Source organism: Aulostomus chinensis, chromosome 12 (assembly GCF_037954235.1).
Source record: "Aulostomus chinensis isolate RoL2024-O1b breed Wild chromosome 12, RoL_Achi_v1.0, whole genome shotgun sequence".
NCBI classification, from domain to species: domain Eukaryota; kingdom Metazoa; phylum Chordata; class Actinopteri; order Syngnathiformes; family Aulostomidae; genus Aulostomus; species Aulostomus chinensis.
The window spans coordinates 18,018,394-18,037,566 of record NC_141331.1 but is presented as its reverse complement, the minus strand read 5'-3'; the positions used below and the strand labels follow the sequence as shown (position 1 = coordinate 18,037,566).

The window sequence follows — 19,173 nt, the reverse complement described above, 5'->3', positions numbered from 1 at the left end:
TGTACTTTGCAGGTTGGCTTTATTCAGGGCAGATGTGCATCATTATATCATGACTCATCTCCATAAAAACAAGAAAGTCCTTGGACTCATAATCTCTCATAAAGCACATGTGTCAGAGTAGCAGGCTAAAACAATTGTGCAATAGATATTTTCACACCGTGACAAAAATAACTTACGATGGTATGAGTGTGTTGTAAGGGCTCAATTAGATACACATGGACTCCATCATCAAACATCCCACTGGCAGGCAAACAGACAAGAAAAGGGAGAGAAGACAGTCGATAGTGGGTCAATAGGAGCTGAGGAGAAGAGATAAGTGCATCCGAGATGTTCTGAACACGACCAGGTTTACACAGAACTCTGTTCACTTACTGCAGCCCATTGCAGGTAGATAAGGCCACATGGGAGTCATCGTTCCCCCTCACCTGACCATGGTAGTAACAGTGTTCACCACCCTTAGGGAAGAAGACAGTGCTAATGCAGCAACACATTAACTCCGAAGCAGCAGTACTGCCAACACATACATCAGACATGAAGAAGCTGTCAGTTTTTGCTTATTATCACAAGTATGAATTCTCTACAGCTTTTCTCACAGATGCTAGTAAATCATATTTGCAGTATATTGCAGCAGGGGGTCTGCGCTTGTTAAGAGGGAGAGTCCTGCCACTATCTGTGACTCAGCTGTCAGATGCAGGGTGAGCAGAGGACATTCTGTTTCTGTCTCTCTCTCTCTCTCTCTCTATCAGTTCACCCACTCCACGCTGCTCTGATACTGCAGAGTGCTTTTCTCCTTCATCACGTGACCAGAGCTCCAGCAGGGGGCTGCAGGGGAGCGAAACCCTGCTGATTCAGCTACAGTATGCCCAGCCCAGCCCTTCGCCTGAATCAGCAGCAGCAGCAGCAGCAGCAGCAGCAGAAGTAGCAGCAGCAGCCAGCTCTCATCCCCAACCTGCTTTCCTCCCCCTCTCCTCTCATCTACTATCTGCCTCTTGTTTATAGCTGTAGCTGTTTGGATATCACGAAGGTTTAAAGATAACGAAAAACATATCCTTGCCTTCATTATGATTCAGTCAAGATAAAGCGTACTTTTGAATTCGGCTAATGAACACTGTCCATGGCTGCTTGAATTGCAAATATATCACACTTAGGCCGAAAAAACTAGAGATAAGGTGTATATTTTACCAGTTTTAATCACAACTGGAGAAAAAAGTATGAAATTAAACATTTTAGTCCCAATTAAGAGACTAATTTAATGTCAGTCTCACCAACATAAGGAAAGATGCATCCATTTTTACATTTTAGGCACAACTAGTCAGATTTAAAAAAAAATATTTATAACTAAAAAGGGTCTTTCATTAACATTTTAGTCACAAATTTTAAAAAAACACTGAGGCATGTATCTTGACAATTTGTCACAATGAGGGACGATGCTACTGTACCTTTGAGAGGACTGGTTTCCCCCTCTCATAGTGGATCTCCACATAATCTGAGGACAGCAAATCACTGAAAAAACAGAGATGGAAGTCGGTTAAAATGGACTCTGTCTTTGATTCACTCACTCCCATAATTAAGTTTAACAGTGAAAACTGCTTTTGTTGGCATTCTAACATATATTATTACCACTGTGCTGACAGTCCTGCTTAAACAATCCCATTTGAGATGTTAAATGTTGCATGCTCTTGGGAAAATTACGATGTATTTAATTAATTACGACAGGCAAAGGCAGCACAAATTAAATTATATCAAAATGAACTGTTTCACAAGACATCAGTAAATAATGTCAGGACATGTTGCAAAATGGATGTACCAAAATTCTCCAAAACACATCTGTCATGATTGGGTCTTTCCAAAATTACCTTAGATAACATCACTGATTTAGAAACAGCATACATGACAGGAACAGAAACAAATACTGTCTGACAGCTAAAAACGACACCTCGTGCGGAAAGAGATTTTGAGGCCTTGACTTCACCTTGAACACATCAGTCCTAACATCGGTTCCTGCTGTCTGAGTCAGCGCCCATCACCATTACACACACACACTCCCATGCGCGCGCGCGCACACACGAACACACACACACACTCCAGAGATATATATATATATATATATAGTTAGTTAGTTAGTTAGCAGATATATGACTTCTGGAGATTTCCACAATAATAGCGTGTTCTTTTTTCTATGAGTAACCCTGGACATGTGGCCGTGTTGCAACAGAAAAACAAAAAGACATGATGGATTGGTCTTGTGACAACTGCGGTGTGACATTTTTGAGTAATGCTCAGCGGCATGAAAGCAGGAAGTGCACCATTATGAGACAAGAGTCAAGGCATGAGAGATCCCTAAATGAAGCTCTATATTTAGCTTGACATGAGGCAGGAAGAGACGGCCACATCAAAAAGAATTGGTGTATCTGCATGTGTGCATGTGGGTATGTACGTGTGTGTGTGTGTGTGTGTGCCTATGTGTGGGTGTGGGTGTGTATGTGGGTGTGTATTTCTGTGTGTGCGGCGTGCATCATTACAGAGCATGGAGAGATAAAGCACTGGAATATGAGCATCCTGTCGTGTGTGTAATTGTGTTTGTGGTGACCATGAGAAGGCAGTCCTGCCCTGAGGTCTCTCAGTCCACACAAGTGTTACAATGCAGAAGAAGGCAAAGAACTGCAGGAGGTTCTTACATCTGGCGCCAGAAAAAATGCAGCTTTGAATCCTGTAGTGACACAAAACGCTGTCATGTCATGCTCCTCATACCTCGAACACGTGGAAATAATCTGCTCTCAGGTTAAATTAATAGATACTCAGCAGCAGCAGACACACTAAGACAATTAAGTGCAACATATCTGTGACAGAAACTAAATGGAAAGCCTTATCAGTGCTAAAACATTCCCAGGTACGGTAAGAGGTGAGCAGATGAAGTAGCAGCCATGAGCAGATTGCAGACCTATCTATATATAGATCAGTACTGTTGCAGCTACAGTACCAAGCAGAATTCAAACCCCTGATCTCACACAAAAAGAGGCACACACTGAAGTTAGCTCATGTATCTCGCAGATAACCGACAAGCTCACGACAGACAATCAAGGTCACACTTTCACAGCTCTTAACCACTGCTATGTCTGAAATATGCAGGCCAACATCCGTCACCATGGATGTTGAACTTATGTGACACTCGCTATGACATTAAGCTCATGATAGCTGTGCTAACTGATCATTTTAAGCTTGATTTATTGTTGTGGGTTGGGTGGGACCGTAGCCTGAGCATTTAAACTCATGTGCTGGTGCTGTCATTACACCATCGACACACTAGTCGGCGCAGGGACTTCTATGCCACAATATGGAGTTTATGTACTTCCCACAATGGTGGTTGAGCAAAATAAATTTGGAGTTTGCGCTAATAAATGTTGAACAGTTACAATTATCAAAGTTAATGTAATGCAGAAAAGAGCTTAGACCAGAGAAGTGAAGTGCATTAAATTTAAACAGAACCAAAAATCAAGTTAAACGGTGCCTGCAGAGAAGCTAACAGCGACAAAATGCGCCAGCGCTACCTCGCATGGTAGCCCACATGTTTCTTTCTCAGACTCATCATTCTTATCACCCTCTAGCTTAGGCTAGAACTGTTCTTACAAAAGAAACCTGACAAAAAGTGTATGTCCATTTTCTCTCATCTGTCTAAAAGATGAAAAAGGTACTTGCTCCGAAGTAAAAAAGTCTCTTCGTTGTTAATTTAACTTGTAGTCACAAGATTGCAGACAACTGTGATGTCAAATGATACTTTTTCATGTAGCTATTTTGTGCCATGTCAGCCCTCTAATCAGCTAAATAATTCTAATAGTCAGTTCTGTAACACACAGGACTCTCTTCAAATACTGACCTCCTAGGCTTAATTTCATTTAATTTGAGGGGATGAATGCCACTTTTCCTCATTCTCACATCAGAAAGAGAGTGAGGCAGGGATAATGTGTTTTTGAAGGCTGACCCAGAAGTTAACATGAACATGACCTCCCTCAATCAAAGGTTTAAATCAGATTTCATGATTTTGAAGCGTAAACTAAATTGTTGACTTCAACATCACCACAATTTACTTCACACTTTTTCTGTTTTTAGTGCGATGACGTTTGTAGTCTTGTTTAGTCACTTGTGTCCTACCTCTTATTTTTTAAGACACATAACAGCATATACAATATACTCGCGTTAACCACTGAACTTCAGGCATTTAACCCAAAACCAATTGACGTTAAGATAAGGGAACCAAGTCCAACACTGCTAACTTTCTTCAGGTTTTTAAGATTTTCTAGGATCGTTATGGTGCCTAAGTAGGACTTTCCCAAAAGGAAAGTTCCCTAGCTTCAAAAACACATAGCAAATAATGTCCTGGCCCTGTACGGTGATGATTTTGGGATGTCAAAGCAACTCAGGTTGATCATCCATCCTCAGCGATGGCTCTGTTTTGAACAATATCAGGCTGCTAATCAGACACTGAATACCAGCCCCAACCATGGAAAATGTGCCCTGACACCACTCAGCCATGAACACCATTTAGCTTTACAATATTTTATTACAGAATCCAGCTTTAAATCCCATTAAAGGACATGAAATTCAATTAGCATGCTAAAGTCCTTGTACACATGCACATTAAGCTTTCACATATGTAGGCAGGCTACTCAGTGAAAGGACCAGATCAATATCATTGAGTGTCCAGAGCCTCATGTCTCTCAATGGGACTGTGATCGCATCCTGCAGTCTCCACGCTGTTTATGACATGAACCAAATGAGCCTCGTTCAAAATGACATTGCAGAACAGTTTGTTCACAGCTGAAATAAGAATGTGCTTCGCACTTCCTCTCTCATAACATTAACTTTGACCAATGTTGCATTAGTCAGACTGACCTAAGATAGCATAAATAAAGGAACCACAAATGTTATCTTTGTTTATTCAGACGTGTACACAACTTAGTGTCCCTGCGTTTAAGGCCGTTTCATTCTTTGGATGCTTCACTGATACTGTATCCAAACAAACTGATGACCGTTTGGTTCATTTTCAGTATGTACGAGTAGCCACCTCTTAAAATGTTTTGCACCTATTTTACATCCATAAATATGACGTTTACCCAGATCATACAGTAACCTGGTTGTTCTAGCTCCCTTTCTGCATGCTACATTTACACGGAAAGCAATAATCCCTCTACTATTCCAAATAAGACAACATTTCCATTTAAGTTTTTACATGAGTTTCTTCTAGAATATTCCAGTTATAGTACCGGTCACATGCTAGAGAGCAAAGTCTGACTAATGACTACATTTTACATCTTAGGTTCCTTCCAGTTCCCTTGACCTGAAACCATTTCTGTCTCTTGCGACTGTGGTACATTTTGAGTGTTTTCTTGCTGATAATGCAAAAAAGTGTGCTCGGAGCACTTAGTAGCACTCGTTAGAAGCTGGACCAAAGCAGTCTGACCACTGTACGTGTCTCAAAAAATGCTGCACAAACAAAGAAGGACTTTTTAGTATGACGAAGGAGTGTACATGTCTACAGCACACTTCAATAATGAGTCAGAGACCAGAACACACTATGTCTTCATTTGATTATTGCATGCTCCATGGCATTAGTCAAGAAATGCTGTTTACATGGGAGCATATTATTCAGAATAATGTCTTACTGGGGTTCAGCACATTCTGTGCATGTAAAGACAGCCAGTGATTAGCTGTCACATCATCATGTGAAAGACATTTAGGCCTGCAGATATTACGCAACCTTCTGAGTCTGTTTTCCACCCTACATCACAATGCTTACACACTAACTTTGGGCCCACATGGCTGAGTATTAAGATTCAAGCTGCTGGAATGAGTATCCAGGGTATTGTTTTATTCTGAATAATAACAATGGGTTCCTTGGTGTGCTACATCTCCCTAACCACAGCATGACTACAGTGCTGCAGTTTTAATCATTTCAAAAGTATGTGGACAGCGGCACGCACCGTCCCAAGATATTTGACACATGAAACTGTGTTCTTATGAACAACCACAGCTGCCAGGGAGTTTGTGTTTTTCCCTGTATCTGCTGGTTTCTTTAACTGCCTGTCGGCAGGATAACACAAAAAAGGTAGATTTTTAACCGCATCTTGTCAAAGGGTGTGCCGAGGAAGACCAATTAAAACTGAGGCACATCAGTTTAACACAGTAAGAAAAGAATCGTTTTTTTTTCACACTGGCCTATATGTAGGCATGACCTCTAAAGAGTGTCCTTCTTGTATGGCTGAGGAGGTAAAGTAGCTATTTAGTTAGCTGAGGGTTATTGGTTTGATGCCCAAGCCCCCTGGAGGCCATGCTGAAGTGTCCTTGAGCAAGAAAATAATTCCCAAATGGGACCTGGCATGGGAGCCTCCCCCATCAGTGGAGTACCGCCAAGGTAGAATAAGTTCCATATAAATGACAGCCATTTACCATTCTGGTTCTAAAAGCAAATTTGCTTAAATCTTTTGGATGGGGTGAAAGGGACTTACTTGTTCAGTGTTAGATCCAGAACAAACCTGCCCCCAAATGCCTCTAACTGAAAGCTGGCTTGAGCGAGATGGATTGCCTATAGGGGAGAAAGGGAAAAAAAGGAATAAAATTTCATTTTAAATTGTAGCAACTTGAAGATCAAACATCCTCAACAGAAAACACACACAGATGTGGTGGATAAATGACAGATGGTGATGTTCTGTGGGTATACAACTTCAAAGACTTACTTTTAAAGGAACACACCAACTTTTGGGATGTACGTTCCTCTACCATCCTCCCTACAGCCAGACAAACTAGACAGATAACCATTTTTTGTGCATTAAAGCAACAGAGACCAGCTGATGCTAGTTAGCTTAGCACAATGAATGGTAGTTGATGGGAAGTGCTAGCATACCTCTGCCAAAAGTCATCACACGCAGTTTCCTGACAAATTCATCGGGGGTGGTGATTTCACGCAGCACATCTGAAGCCTCACTGTAACTTCGGCCAACAATTCAAAAAATGTATTGATGACTAGAAAAGCACTGTGACCATTAATCATGGCTAACTTTGTAAGAGAGAATCATCACTCTTCATGAGCGCGGATGTATGCTTACTCTTTTCACTCCTTACCATTCCTTGTGCTAAGCTAAGCAGCCTCAACTGTGGATCTTAGCTGCATCATGCATGCACAGAAAAGAGAGGTTTATCTATTTTCTTGTCTGGCTATGGGGAGGGCAATGAGTAAGCCTTTTTACCAAATATTTGTTGTTTCCCTTTAACTAAGCTGCTATGGATTATTATAAAAAACTCAAAGGCACCTCACTACATCCCAGCATCGCTCTCCCTTATCAATCCTTCTTTTGTGCCGGTTTACCTGGCCGTCTGAAGCTTGGTTCTTGACCCGTGTGTCGAGATCATGATAGGTGCTCTCAGAGTCCTCATTTAGGTAGTAGATCAAGCGAGAGGGATAGGTAATGACATGTTCTACTGCATGGTGTGTTGTGTTGTCTGTAGCAGGTGCTGCAGTTGCCTGTTGCTTCAGCAGCGCCGGCACTGCGTCCCTCTCAACCTTGTCCTCTACTCCATGAGAAACTGCAAGAGAAGTCCCACCGCACATGAAAACCAGCCCGCTGTGATTCTGTATTCATGATACTTATTGATAATGTGGAGGCAAGTGGTTTCACTGAAATCCTTCTGGACACTGGACACTGTACTTTAGCAAAATGGGACAGCAATTTACCCTTCATATATATATATATACACACACACACACACACACACACACACACACACACACACACATACATACATACATACATATATATATATATAATTCTCAAAAGTACTTCTGATATGTCCACTTACAAAGTCAAAAACTCTGCACCAGACCTTTATTCAATCCAAATACCCCTTAAGAGCCCTTCAATATAATGCATTTCAGTGAAAATGAGTACTAATATCTGCTCAGTGAGGTGTCATACATAATATAGAGTTCTATTTTTACAAGCTGAACAAAAGATGCTGAAATGCTCTCGTCTCCCTCATGCACCATCGGTCGCCGCATATACGATACAGAATCAATCTGAGGTGTAAAATAACGCGGTGTCGTGCATGTAAAGTAAACCGTGGACAACTATTTTACAAATACAGCAAGTTAAAGGCACATTTAATGAGATGAAAGTGGTGAAAAAGCCAGCAGGCTCCAGCAATACGTACCGAATGACGCTAGTGATGCATGAAGCCAAAGCGAGAGGACGCTGACGAGCAAAGTGTCCAGAAATATCAAATGCATGATTCATATTTGATTACTGAAATATCTCAATATCAACACATCAACACAGTAAAGAGCTTGCGGCCCATCGTGGCGGGCGGGGAGGTGCCGTGCAGGGGGAGACCTTCTTTATAGATCCAGGAGGCACTGGGCTGCTGCTGCAGTTGCTGGCGAGAGGAGGAGGAGGAGGAGGAGGAGGAGGAGGAGGGAGAGCGAAGAGGGGAAGGCGGTGGCCAGGCGGAGGCAGCTATTGGAAGTCAACCAGCACATTTCTCTTCGATGAGCACAAAGATGTCCTCCCTCCATCCGGGGACGCATGAAGATGGGCGGGTGGCCTTAAAGGCCCAAGGACCGGAGGTAGGACTAAGTCATCTGTGCGGGGTGCAACCTGGGCAGGTCGCCAATCCATCCAGACACATTTAATACATGACACATCTCTTATTTTTCATGTATTATTTTTAATTTATTTCTTTTGTCTTTAAATAGGGATAATGCACATAAATGAACATTGATAACCAATGGTAACAACATGAACAAATAATTCCCAAAAAAATCACTGCAGCCAATTCAAGTGAATCCATTGTACAAGGAAATCGCAGCACATCTTTCCATGGTCCTAAAAGCTTCACAATGTACAGTAATGCAACCTTAAATACTCTCCATAACAATAGCAAATACTAGCACCAATTTTTTTTTCCAATTATGCATATATACATTCGCATGTGAGAAATAAAATTGTACTGACAATTTGAGTGTTAACTCGTGAACTGAACGTAGTTTTCCTTGTGTTTTATTCACCCGGTCCAAAGCTTAGAACTGAATGACTGAGAGCCGGCACGTTCCAGGAGCGAGGTGGTTTTAAGGAACACATCCACTATTTGGAGAAATATGATACCCTTCTCTCCTCTGTGTTGAGCTGTGACCCACCAGAGCACTGCGGAAGGCTAGTTAGCTTAGCACAATGAAAGACAGTGGGTGGGAAGTGTTAGCATACTTCAGTCAAAAGCAATTAAATACACTTTTATCCAAAACATGCACTTGCTTTGGGATTAAGAAAAGAACATTATAAAGTTAATGCACAATATTGTGGCGTTGTAGGTGCTAAAAAGTGAAAGCAAAGTGATGATTGCACCATAAAGTTTCCATCTGACATGTGATATTCTCAGAAATGTTACGTGCGCTGAGTCAGACAAAAACTCACAACCACGACTCAAACTATCTGTTAAAATCCGCAAGGTTTTAATCCAATCAATTCTGAGGGCAAATTTAACAGACGGGGATTAGGCAGATAATCCAAGTCCAGAGAATGAGGCAGATAATCTGGTAACAGGGTTCTGAATACTAGTACATATGCTGGAAAGTGACATTCTGGCAGTCAGCATGTGGAAAAGTGTGGTAGACAGAGAGGGAGTCTTGGCAGGAGCAGATAGTAAATAAAGGCATGAAAAAACAAACACTGAGATCAAGGAGGATGACATGGCTTTTAGGTTCCACTGTGAGTGCCGAACCCCAACCCTCACCCTAAAATGAATTCTAACCCCCAAAACCATATCTTAACTCACATTTGCAGGTGTCAGCAAGTGAGGACTGTCCTTATTTTCAGAAAATGTCCCCTCTCCAGGGGGACACAACTCCAGCTGGTTCTCACAAACACACTCAGAAAGAGAGAGCTACTGAAGATGTGACAGCTTCCCTCCTCTGAACGGGCCACAAAGGGATGAATGGTCACTCTGGGTCACTGACATAAAGTTGTCTGGTTATCTGATGAAATAAAAAGGGATGAGTAGGCACCAGAATCCACATGAACTATTTCAGATTCAAGTCACCAGTTTAAACTGGATGTGACCTCAGTGTGATTCTTTACTGCCTCACAACCTGTAATTTCTCCTATTTTTATATCATATTTCATAATGTGATTTATTTTTTGTTTGAAATGTTAAGAGTAAATCCATGACACAAACAAGGTTTGAAATTCAGACATAAGTGTCAGGGGCTTGCGCTTTGACTTTTGCGACATCACTGCATCGGGTGCACCCTAGGCTCCCTATTTTGCAACCTTATGTGCGATCTATGGAGGAAAGTATAGCTGCATTTTTGCATGAGGAGTCAAAAAATTAGACATACTTGCACCAGGTTAATTGTCATCACACTTTCGGAGCAAAAGTTGAATGCATTAATTGTACACTAACTTTCAAGTCAGAAATGGGCGTCAGACTTCTGCTTTGTTTGCATTAATGGTGCGAATTTGGTGCATGAGACGTTAAAGATGTGCTGGAATAAAGGAACAGAATTATGGGAAATGTAGGACTCTTGAGCACGTACAGAGTCAGGATACCTCTACTGCATCAATTTAGACTCTTTTTTAATTAATCTTTCAATTCTCACACCTTTATTGAAACACATTAACAATTCAGAACATCTATTCAACCGTATACCTTAATTACAGAGCTTCAATTCATGGATTTTGTTTACTCAGCAAGTTAAAAGCAGTAAATAATGTCTTCTGAGTGAAGCGCTGTCAAATCTGATAAAATAATTGTGCTTACAGACAGCATGAACAACCACATACACAGATAGCAATGATTATTTTTTGCCTCAAGTGTGACCCACATCTGTTCTTAGTTCAGTTCTCCTGTGGCTCATTTGGGTGTGGGTGTGGGTGGCTGCACTCGCTGAGGGCCACCTTCTGGCCCAAGTCAAGCCTGACTCAAAGGCTGCGTCTGGCCATCTGGATCAAAGTGCAGATTACTTCTGAAATGTAGATTAGTAGATTAGACTCCTAATTGAACATGTTGGTACCATTTGGATGGGCATCTTCTTGTTGTGATTTTTTTTAATCTTATATGTCAGATTGTGCAATGATATGATAGACCCTTTTGTCTATCAGCTTAGCGATAAGAGATTTTTCTAAATTCAAGAATGCTATAAGTGGCTTTCCTTTAAGTCACTGGTGTATGCCTTTGACCGTAATGACGCGCCAGTGTCTGCGTATATATATCCAGTGCCTTTGTTGTTTTTCTGTTTCACGATTTACTGCTTGCATGGTCTCTCTTTGTTTCTGTAGGTCCAGATACATGATACTTGGAAATACTTACAGTTAGGTTGCATATACATATACATATACATATACATATACACAGCTGCTATATCTCAACGCCTCCACCGCGCGGTCAAAAACTGTTTGCTTCTGGCATTCACACACCTGGCCTGATTGCTCTACCTGTGTAAATGCATTTGCACCGCCCAATACAGGACTGCCACCCATTGTCCACGAGGTGAATTGCCCGCACATTACACACAAATAAATGGCTGTCACACGTGCAGTATGTAGACCCTGTCAGTTGAAATCACCATTCCTAAACCTTCAGAAGGCACAGTCTCTCCAGTTTTCAGTGCAGTTGAGAGCGAGTCTCTATGACATACGGTTCAATTTGTATTTCATATTTTACAAACATATGTCCAGGAAATACCTTACGATAACGTACAGGTTTGACTGCTGTAAGTCAACGCCTTTCCAGGAAATCCTGTTTGTATCATCATATCCTCTCCCTATAGGGTGTGTCTGAACTTCTGACTGGTCGTACTGCACGTAGAAATATGTCTTAGTATATACAATACAACATAATGTCTACTAAATTGGCACATCTGGATTTTATTTGTGTTTATGAAAATATGTATGTATAAATATATATATATATAAATATATATATATATATAATACACACACAGATTTGTCAGCAGCAGGTGGTCAATAAATGGATGAATGAATGAACAAAAACAGAAATCTAGCAGAATTCATGACAAGAATATCTTCAATAAAGACTGCGGGCCTGACTTGGCTTCTAGATTTCACTGTGAGTGCCTCACACCGAGCCAGCTGTGCACAGCTGTGCACATATACGTCAACAATGGCTTGAAGAGCTGAACCTGTGAAAACTACAAACATTAATGCAGTGAGAAAGAGCCTGCTCTCCAACTGACTCAGAAGTTAAGGATAGGCAATTCTATTTGTAGAGCCCGTTTTCACAAACAGTTTGTCTCAAAGGGCTTCACATGGCATCATAACAACATCCTCTGCCCTTAGACCCTCACATCGACTGAGGAAAAACTCCATAGAAAACCCTTTTAACAGGGAAATATCTGAGAAACCTCAGGGTGAGCAACAGAGGAGGATCCCTCACCCAAGACGGACAGACGTGCAGTAGATGTTGCTACAGACAAGAAAACAGTTTACAATGCAAAATGTGGGAAACATGGAAATGTTAATAACAGTTGAAGAAGGAAGCTTCTGGTAGGGGAGGCAGGGAGAGCAAGCCAGCTTGATGGGGGACTGGATGTCAGACTGGTTCGTGGAAGGGGAGCGCAGGACGGTGTAACAGTAGGGGATAAAAAAGGGGGGTGGGGGGGTGATGCAGGCGGCGGTTGGAGCAGAGAGATGGAGCTCTGGTGGATCTGTGGAAACACAGAGAGACTGTGAGACACCAAGGCCAAACTACAAAGTGCAACAAGTAGAAGGAGAAGGAGAGGAGGAGAGAGGAGGAGGGGAGAGGAGAGGAGAGGAGAGGAGAGGAGAGGAGGGAAGGGCTCCATGTAACCAGATGTGTCCCCCAGCAGTCTAAGCCTATAGCAGCATAGCTATCAATGGTTCAGAGCTACCTGAACCAGTCCTAACTGAAGGCTCTGTCATAAAGGAAAGTCTTAAGCCTGGACTTAAACGTAGTTAGAGTGTCTGCCTCTCTTACCCATGGAGAGAGCTGGTTCCACAGTAAAGGAGCCCGGTAACTAAAGGCTCTACCTCCCAGTCTGTTTTTATTGATACTGGGAATCACTAAAAGACCTGCATTCTGGGAGCGGAGTGCTCTGGTAGGACAGTAGGGACTAATGAGCTCTTTCAAGTAGGATGGGGCTTTATCATTGAGAGCCTTATAAGTCAGCAGAAGGATTTTGAAGTCCATTCTAGATCCTTCAGGAAACCAGTGGAGAGAAGCTAAAGTGGGAGAGATGTGTTCTCTCTTCTTAACTCCTGTCAAAACCCTTGCTGCAGCATTCTGGACCAGCTGGAGACTCTTTAGAGAGTTTTTAGGACATCCTGGCAGGAGAGAGTTGCAGTAGTCCAGCCTAGAAGTGATAAATGCATGCACCAGTTTCTCAGCATCACTCTGGGAAAGGATATTCCTAATCTTAGCGACACTTCGCAGATGGAAGAAGGCGGTCCTCGTCACATGCTTTATGTGGGAGCTGAAGGAAAGGTCCTGGTCAAAAATGACCCCAAGGTTCCTTGCTGTTGTACTCGGGGTCAAGGTGATGCCATCTAGAGTAGTGATCCGATTAGAGAGTGTGTCCCTGAGGTGTTTAGGTCCAAACACGATGACCTCAGTTTTATCTGAATTTAGTGTTAAGAAGTTAGAGGACATCCAGGATTTAATGTCTTTCAGGCAGTCTTGTAGATTAGTAAGGCGGCTTGTGTCGTCTGGCTCCATCGACAAGTAGAATTGCGCGTCATCCGCATAACAGTGAAAGTTGATTGAGTGCTTCCGTATTATGTCACCTAATGGGAGCATGTAAAGAATGAAGAGATTCGGTCCTAAAACTGGACCCTGTGGTACACCATATGCCATATGTGATGAGGGTGGTATAGTGTCACAGGAAGGGCTGACTGCCTTGTTGTTGTACTATGCTGAAAGCCCGGACACATGTTGAATGCATATGTTCAGATGAAAGCAAATGAAAATCCAGATGTGCAAATTTAGTAGAGGCTATGTAGCATCTAAACATGTCTGTTGAACATGTTTCGACAAGGAATACTACCAGTCAGTGGTACAGACACACACCAGAGAGAGTATATAATGAAACAAATGCAACGTCTAGGGGAGACACTCGCTCATCTTTTAACAGCAGTCAATCCACAAAACCCAAATTATCATGGTTATTACCTAAAAATGGGCATTCATTTAAAAGTCGAATATTCGAAAAGTCGAATATTGTTTTCAAACTTCACCCTCAAGAGCAATACACGGTGGTGCCTTTACACTGCACCAGAAACATACAATAGTTTGCCCTGAATCATATGATGTCTAAGATTGACTGAAAGAATAGGCTCAGAATTTTCTGATTGACAAGGGTATGTCCAGACGTTTGTGGTCCGTGTAGATTGTGAGGAAAATAACACAATGGTCTTGATTGTATTCTGAACATGGGATCAAGATAACAGCGGACTATGAAGTCTTTGAGCTTAAGCTTTGGATCGGTTCTTGAGAAGGTATGGATCCTATTCTGAACCATAAAGCTGGGGGAAAAAAAAATTTAGCAGTTGGGAAGAAAATGTATGAATAATACAATAAGTTCATATTCCTGCGTTGTTTTTTTTCAGTTTGATGAGAAAATACTAGATTACAAAGCCTTTTAAAAGCCAAACGTAATTATAACTGCATCCCGTGAAAATTCAGCCCTCTTTAATGACCAATTAAGATGCTAACTCGACTGTTTGAGGTCTGCTAATGATGAAGCAAGAGGCAGCCAAGTTTCCCCTCAGTGGGCCTTCGTGTAACCACTGAAGGAGGCTGCTGGTGCTTTCAGGAGGTAAAAATAAATCAACAAAAAAAATCTGCAATATTCAAAGCCTTTCCGTTTAGTCAGTCGGCGAAGGAGCGTGCCGCTGCTATGAGAAGCAGCCTGTGAATGAAAGCATTCTTGTCGGTGACCAATAACTTCTCTTCGCTCCGTGGTGCTTGTGTGACGCGACAGCAGCCGGGCGGGCCCACTGCACATTGATGCAGCGCCTCCGAAATGAGGAACGCAGTTTAGTTTGGATGAACTCACGGAAAAGAGTCCACAAGCAACAGACAGGCAGAATTTTACTGCTGTGTGGGGAAAACACGGACGAGGCTCTTTGAAACGGAGCGAAGAAAAGCTGTTACATGTCGGAGCTCTCTGTTTGGATTCAAAAGAGCGCCTCTGTTTGGTAAGTAAGTAATTCACTTTCCTGTAAATAATAAAAAAAAACAACAACAGTACTTTATTCCACTTGCGTCGGTGTTGTGTATGTGGCACTCACAGCGCCGTTATCGCTTATATATGTAGAAGTAATCCTCGTTATCGTGAGCAGCTCAGGACAGGTGGTTCTTTTGGTTCTTTGTCGATTTTGTTACGGGTGGTTTTTCCAAGAGAAAATCGGATGCTTGCTTCATTTCCAAACAGCCACATAGTCCTTTTTTTTTTTTTTTTGCTGTTATTTTTTGTGCCTCTGAGATTCTAGTCCTGTTGTTGCTGCATGATAATTTGTTCAGATTCGTAGAATTTTCTTGTTTTGTTTTTGGGGTTTCCTAGTTGTTTTTGCGTATTTTGTTTGTTTGGTTTTTTTTTCTGGAAGAATTGTCAGTGGGCCAAAACTGTAATTAAATAGTGCCAGAAAGCAAACAATTATTATTTTGTTAAAATGCCTTTTGTCTCTGTGCTTGTTCGCTGACTCTCATTTATTTCTGTTTTCACTTGCACTGAAGTGTCACTCTGCCACCTGACCAAGTTATGAAGGATCCTGTATTTTGATAGCATTTATACCTCTGAAAAAAAAACTGCAGGATTAGTATATTTTCTTATTAAGCTTGTTACTAGTTCCTTTTTTCTTTTTTTTTTTATTCTGGCATGCAGTCGGGCCCCTCTCGGAGCAGCCCTGACAGGCCATCATGCCATCTGAGTTATTTGCACAAATTCCACTTTAATCCAACCCTTCATGTGTTGCTAATTAATTTGTAATATGTGATGGAAACGAAAAATAGATGAATGAAACCAAGTTTGGCAAAGTCTGGTAAATCTATTATCTAACTCAAGTGTGGTGGGTTTGAGGATAGCACCATGTTTCTCATATGTGCACAAACTGACACCTCATTAGTGATGGCATAGGAAGAGATACAAGTGTGTGTTTCCTCTGTCCAGATATTAAAGTGACATTTTAACATGTGTATGTTGTGCAGTCAGATTCATCAGTCCTTCCATGATCTCTAACCCGGTAAACGATACGATCACTACCACGTTGTGTCTTTCTGCGTCATCCCAATGTCCATGTTGTTTATCCAAATGGATGTTTACACTGTTTTCCAGGCTTAATCTGGACACACCCGGTCCTAACTTCAACACAGGAGCTGAATGATTGGGAAGAGGCGATACATCCCTTTTTGGAGAACAACCCAGCACAATGACTGAAAGTGAGGTGACAACTTTTGGTGGGTTGATTGTAACTGAGGGGCTTCCCTAGAGTTAAACACCACACTTTTTAAGGAAACATGCTTATTCACCGTCCTTCACAGAGTCCAATAAGATAGATAACCTTTTCCCTGTCTGCTCCGTGTAGGCAGAAAGGAACCAATACCCTCGGAGACCTGCTGAACACTAGTTAGCGTAGCTTAATGAGTGGAAGTGAATGGTGAGGTTGAGCCTGCCTCTGTCAAAAGTAATCATATCTTTCGCCGCAACTTTTTTTTTTGCCTGAATGAAGATAACTTTCATTATGATATAACATTTCAGAGGTTATGGGATACTGTCATTTTAGAGTGGCACACATGAGTTTTTTCTTGCCAACGGCGCCAAGTGCTCATGTGGGAATGTTGGGTCTCTTTCATTTGAATTGAAGAGTGAGGTTCTACACCTGCTCTTTGAGTAAAGTGCCTTGAGATGGCTTTTGTTGTGATTTGGTGCTGTATAAATAAAGATTGATTGATTGATTGACATAGCTGGAACTACATGCCTGACTGGAGAGCAGTGATTTCATATAACATGCCAACGGAGAACAGAGACAAACATTTTTACTTACGTTACATTGCACTACCTTAGTTATATTAATGCAGTCAAAGACCCTTCTTTGGAAAGGGTTTTTGATTAATTTTGATGGAAGTATGCTAACAGTACCATCCACTACCTTTCATTGTGTCAAGACAGTTTGCTCCCCCCCCCCCACCAAAAAAAATGGCACACTCCTCTCAGATGAAATTTTAAACATTTTAATGGTATCATGAGCTTTTCCTTCCCACAGGCAACTTCGACATATACACGTGTGTAAAGGATGAGGACTATTTTAATTTCACCTATCAGTACAACATGGAATATGGGGACTTGGAAGACATGGAAGACGAGCATCAGCAGAAAGAAACGATGCATATAATCTCTGTGGTCATCTACATTGCCTCCTTTGTGCTTGGTCTGATTGGAAATGGAATTGTCATTTGGGTGACAGGGTGTAAAAGCAAAAAGACTGTCAACCATGTTTGGTTGCTCAACCTTGCAATGGCAGACTTTGTATTTGTACTTTTCCTACCCTTCTACATTGATTACATACTGCGGGACTTTAACTGGATATTCGGTGTAGAAATGTGTAAGATTAATTCCTTTGTGTCTGTGATGAACATGTTTGCCAGTGTGCTTTTTGTCACAGTGCTCAGTATTGACAGGTATGTTTCTCTGGTCCATCTGAACTGGTCACAGAGGTATCGGACCGTAGCGAGAGCCTGGGGTATTTGTGGGTGCATATGGGTGCTTGCTGCTGCCCTGAGCTGCCCGGCGCTGATCTTTCGTGACACCATGCGCTTACATGACAAGGTGGTGTGCTTCAACAACTTCCATCCACACGATGGACACGCAGCAGCTGTAAGACACATAATAGTAGTGGTCATCCGTACCACTGTGGGCTTCCTGCTGCCATTTACTGCAATATGTGTGACGGGCATTCTCTTGACGGTCAAAGTGAATAGATCTCAGGGTGTAGTTCGCTTGTCTAGCTTCTCTAAAACAGTCTCTGCTGTTATTCTGGCTTTCTTTTTGTGCTGGGCTCCATTTCATGCCTTTAGCTTGATGGAGTTATCTGTACATTCCTCAGTGCATCTACATAACATATTGAAAATGGGCTTTCCTTTTGCAACCAGCTTGGGCTTCTTCAATAGCTGCATTAACCCACTGCTCTATATGCTCCTGGGCAAAAGGGTTCGCCAGAGGCTGAAGCGTGCATGCCTGGACATAACTAAAAGCTCACTAAGAGAGCTCAGCCTGTCCATTTCTGAAATGGAGTCTTTGCCGGGGCCTCCTCAGGACAGCCCACCAGAGGAGCCTGTGGAGTCATCAGTTCTGTGATTGCAGCCATCCACCGACTCTTGTAGCTGTCCATGAAAAACATTGGTAATACTGACTGTTATTTGTGTGTTAATGTGGAGGATTATGGGATCATATTGGTTGTCAAAATGTTCCCATTTTGTTTTAGTTAGACGGCATGATGCCAACTGCACCAGTTAGTTACCCTCAAAGAAAAAAAGCATATTACACATTTGCCATGCTCATAGCCAGGATCTTTCCATTTATTTTTGGGCAATCTGCAGAAAAACAGGCAATAGTTATTAAAGCTGAAAAAACTGGTCTGAATCTTGATGGATAGAAATGTAATTTCCTATAAACCTTGGTAATCAATTAATCTTTGTCTCAAAAATTTGAACGCCGAACACCTTGGTTCTAGCTTCTCTGACGTTTTGGTGTTTTTTTAATAAATGCTGTAAAAGTTAAATGCATTTATTTTTGCATTTTTATTTTTTTATTGTTTCCTGGCATTTTATGGACCATTTCATCTTGTGTATTCTCCAATCTTAAGGTAGTTCTGCTGTTTCAAAGAAAGTTTATTTTCTTATTAATGCTCAATATTTTATTCTTTAAACAAATATATGCAGAGATGCATATCTTTATTATGATTTTGGACAGTTTTGCTATGTATTTTATAGTTTTTAAGGTGTAGAAATACTTCATTTAAATGTACTGAAAATAAACACAATTTAACAAAATTGTTTTTCGTAATGCAAACTGTACTTGTGTTTTAACACTCTGTGGCGTGATGTTGTGAGAGTACTTTTATTGCAAAATTGACTTTGATGCTGGATGCACACCCA

The 19,173-nt window shown here is 41.6% G+C and overlaps 2 protein-coding genes across 5 annotated transcripts in view; one reads left to right on the top strand and one right to left on the bottom strand.

The window, feature by feature from the left end:
• adam23b (ADAM metallopeptidase domain 23b) overlaps nucleotides 1-8,514 on the bottom strand; it is a 29,170-nt gene extending 20,656 nt beyond the window's left edge. The window contains exons 1-6 of one of the 3 annotated variants that reach the window (XM_086220609.1): nucleotides 8,203-8,514; nucleotides 7,361-7,578; nucleotides 6,504-6,580; nucleotides 1,440-1,503; nucleotides 373-455; nucleotides 177-240 (exon numbers count right to left, since the gene is read on the bottom strand). In XM_086220609.1, the coding sequence (XP_086076735.1) occupies nucleotides 177-240; nucleotides 373-455; nucleotides 1,440-1,503; nucleotides 6,504-6,580; nucleotides 7,361-7,578; nucleotides 8,203-8,278 (582 nt within the window). In that variant the 5' untranslated portion in view covers nucleotides 8,279-8,514. The remainder of the gene's footprint in view (nucleotides 1-176; nucleotides 241-372; nucleotides 456-1,439; nucleotides 1,504-6,503; nucleotides 6,581-7,360; nucleotides 7,579-8,202) is intronic. The other 2 variants (XM_086220610.1, XM_086220608.1) reach the window with 2 other exon arrangements.
• A 6,503-nt stretch (nucleotides 8,515-15,017) lies between these two features.
• On the top strand, nucleotides 15,018-19,109 carry cmklr2 (chemerin chemokine-like receptor 2). Of its 2 annotated transcripts, none has more exons than XM_086221287.1 (3): nucleotides 15,018-15,218; nucleotides 16,355-16,476; nucleotides 17,283-19,109. In XM_086221287.1, exons 2-3 carry the CDS (start codon nucleotides 16,449-16,451, stop codon nucleotides 18,371-18,373), a joined length of 1,119 nt encoding a protein of 372 aa, XP_086077413.1. In that variant the 5' UTR covers nucleotides 15,018-15,218; nucleotides 16,355-16,448; the 3' UTR covers nucleotides 18,374-19,109. The 2 variants fall into 2 exon arrangements, with proteins under 2 accessions (XP_086077413.1, XP_086077414.1); XM_086221288.1 differs by having other exon boundaries at nucleotides 15,019-15,218; nucleotides 16,355-16,458.
• The last annotated feature ends 64 nt before the right edge of the window (nucleotides 19,110-19,173 follow it).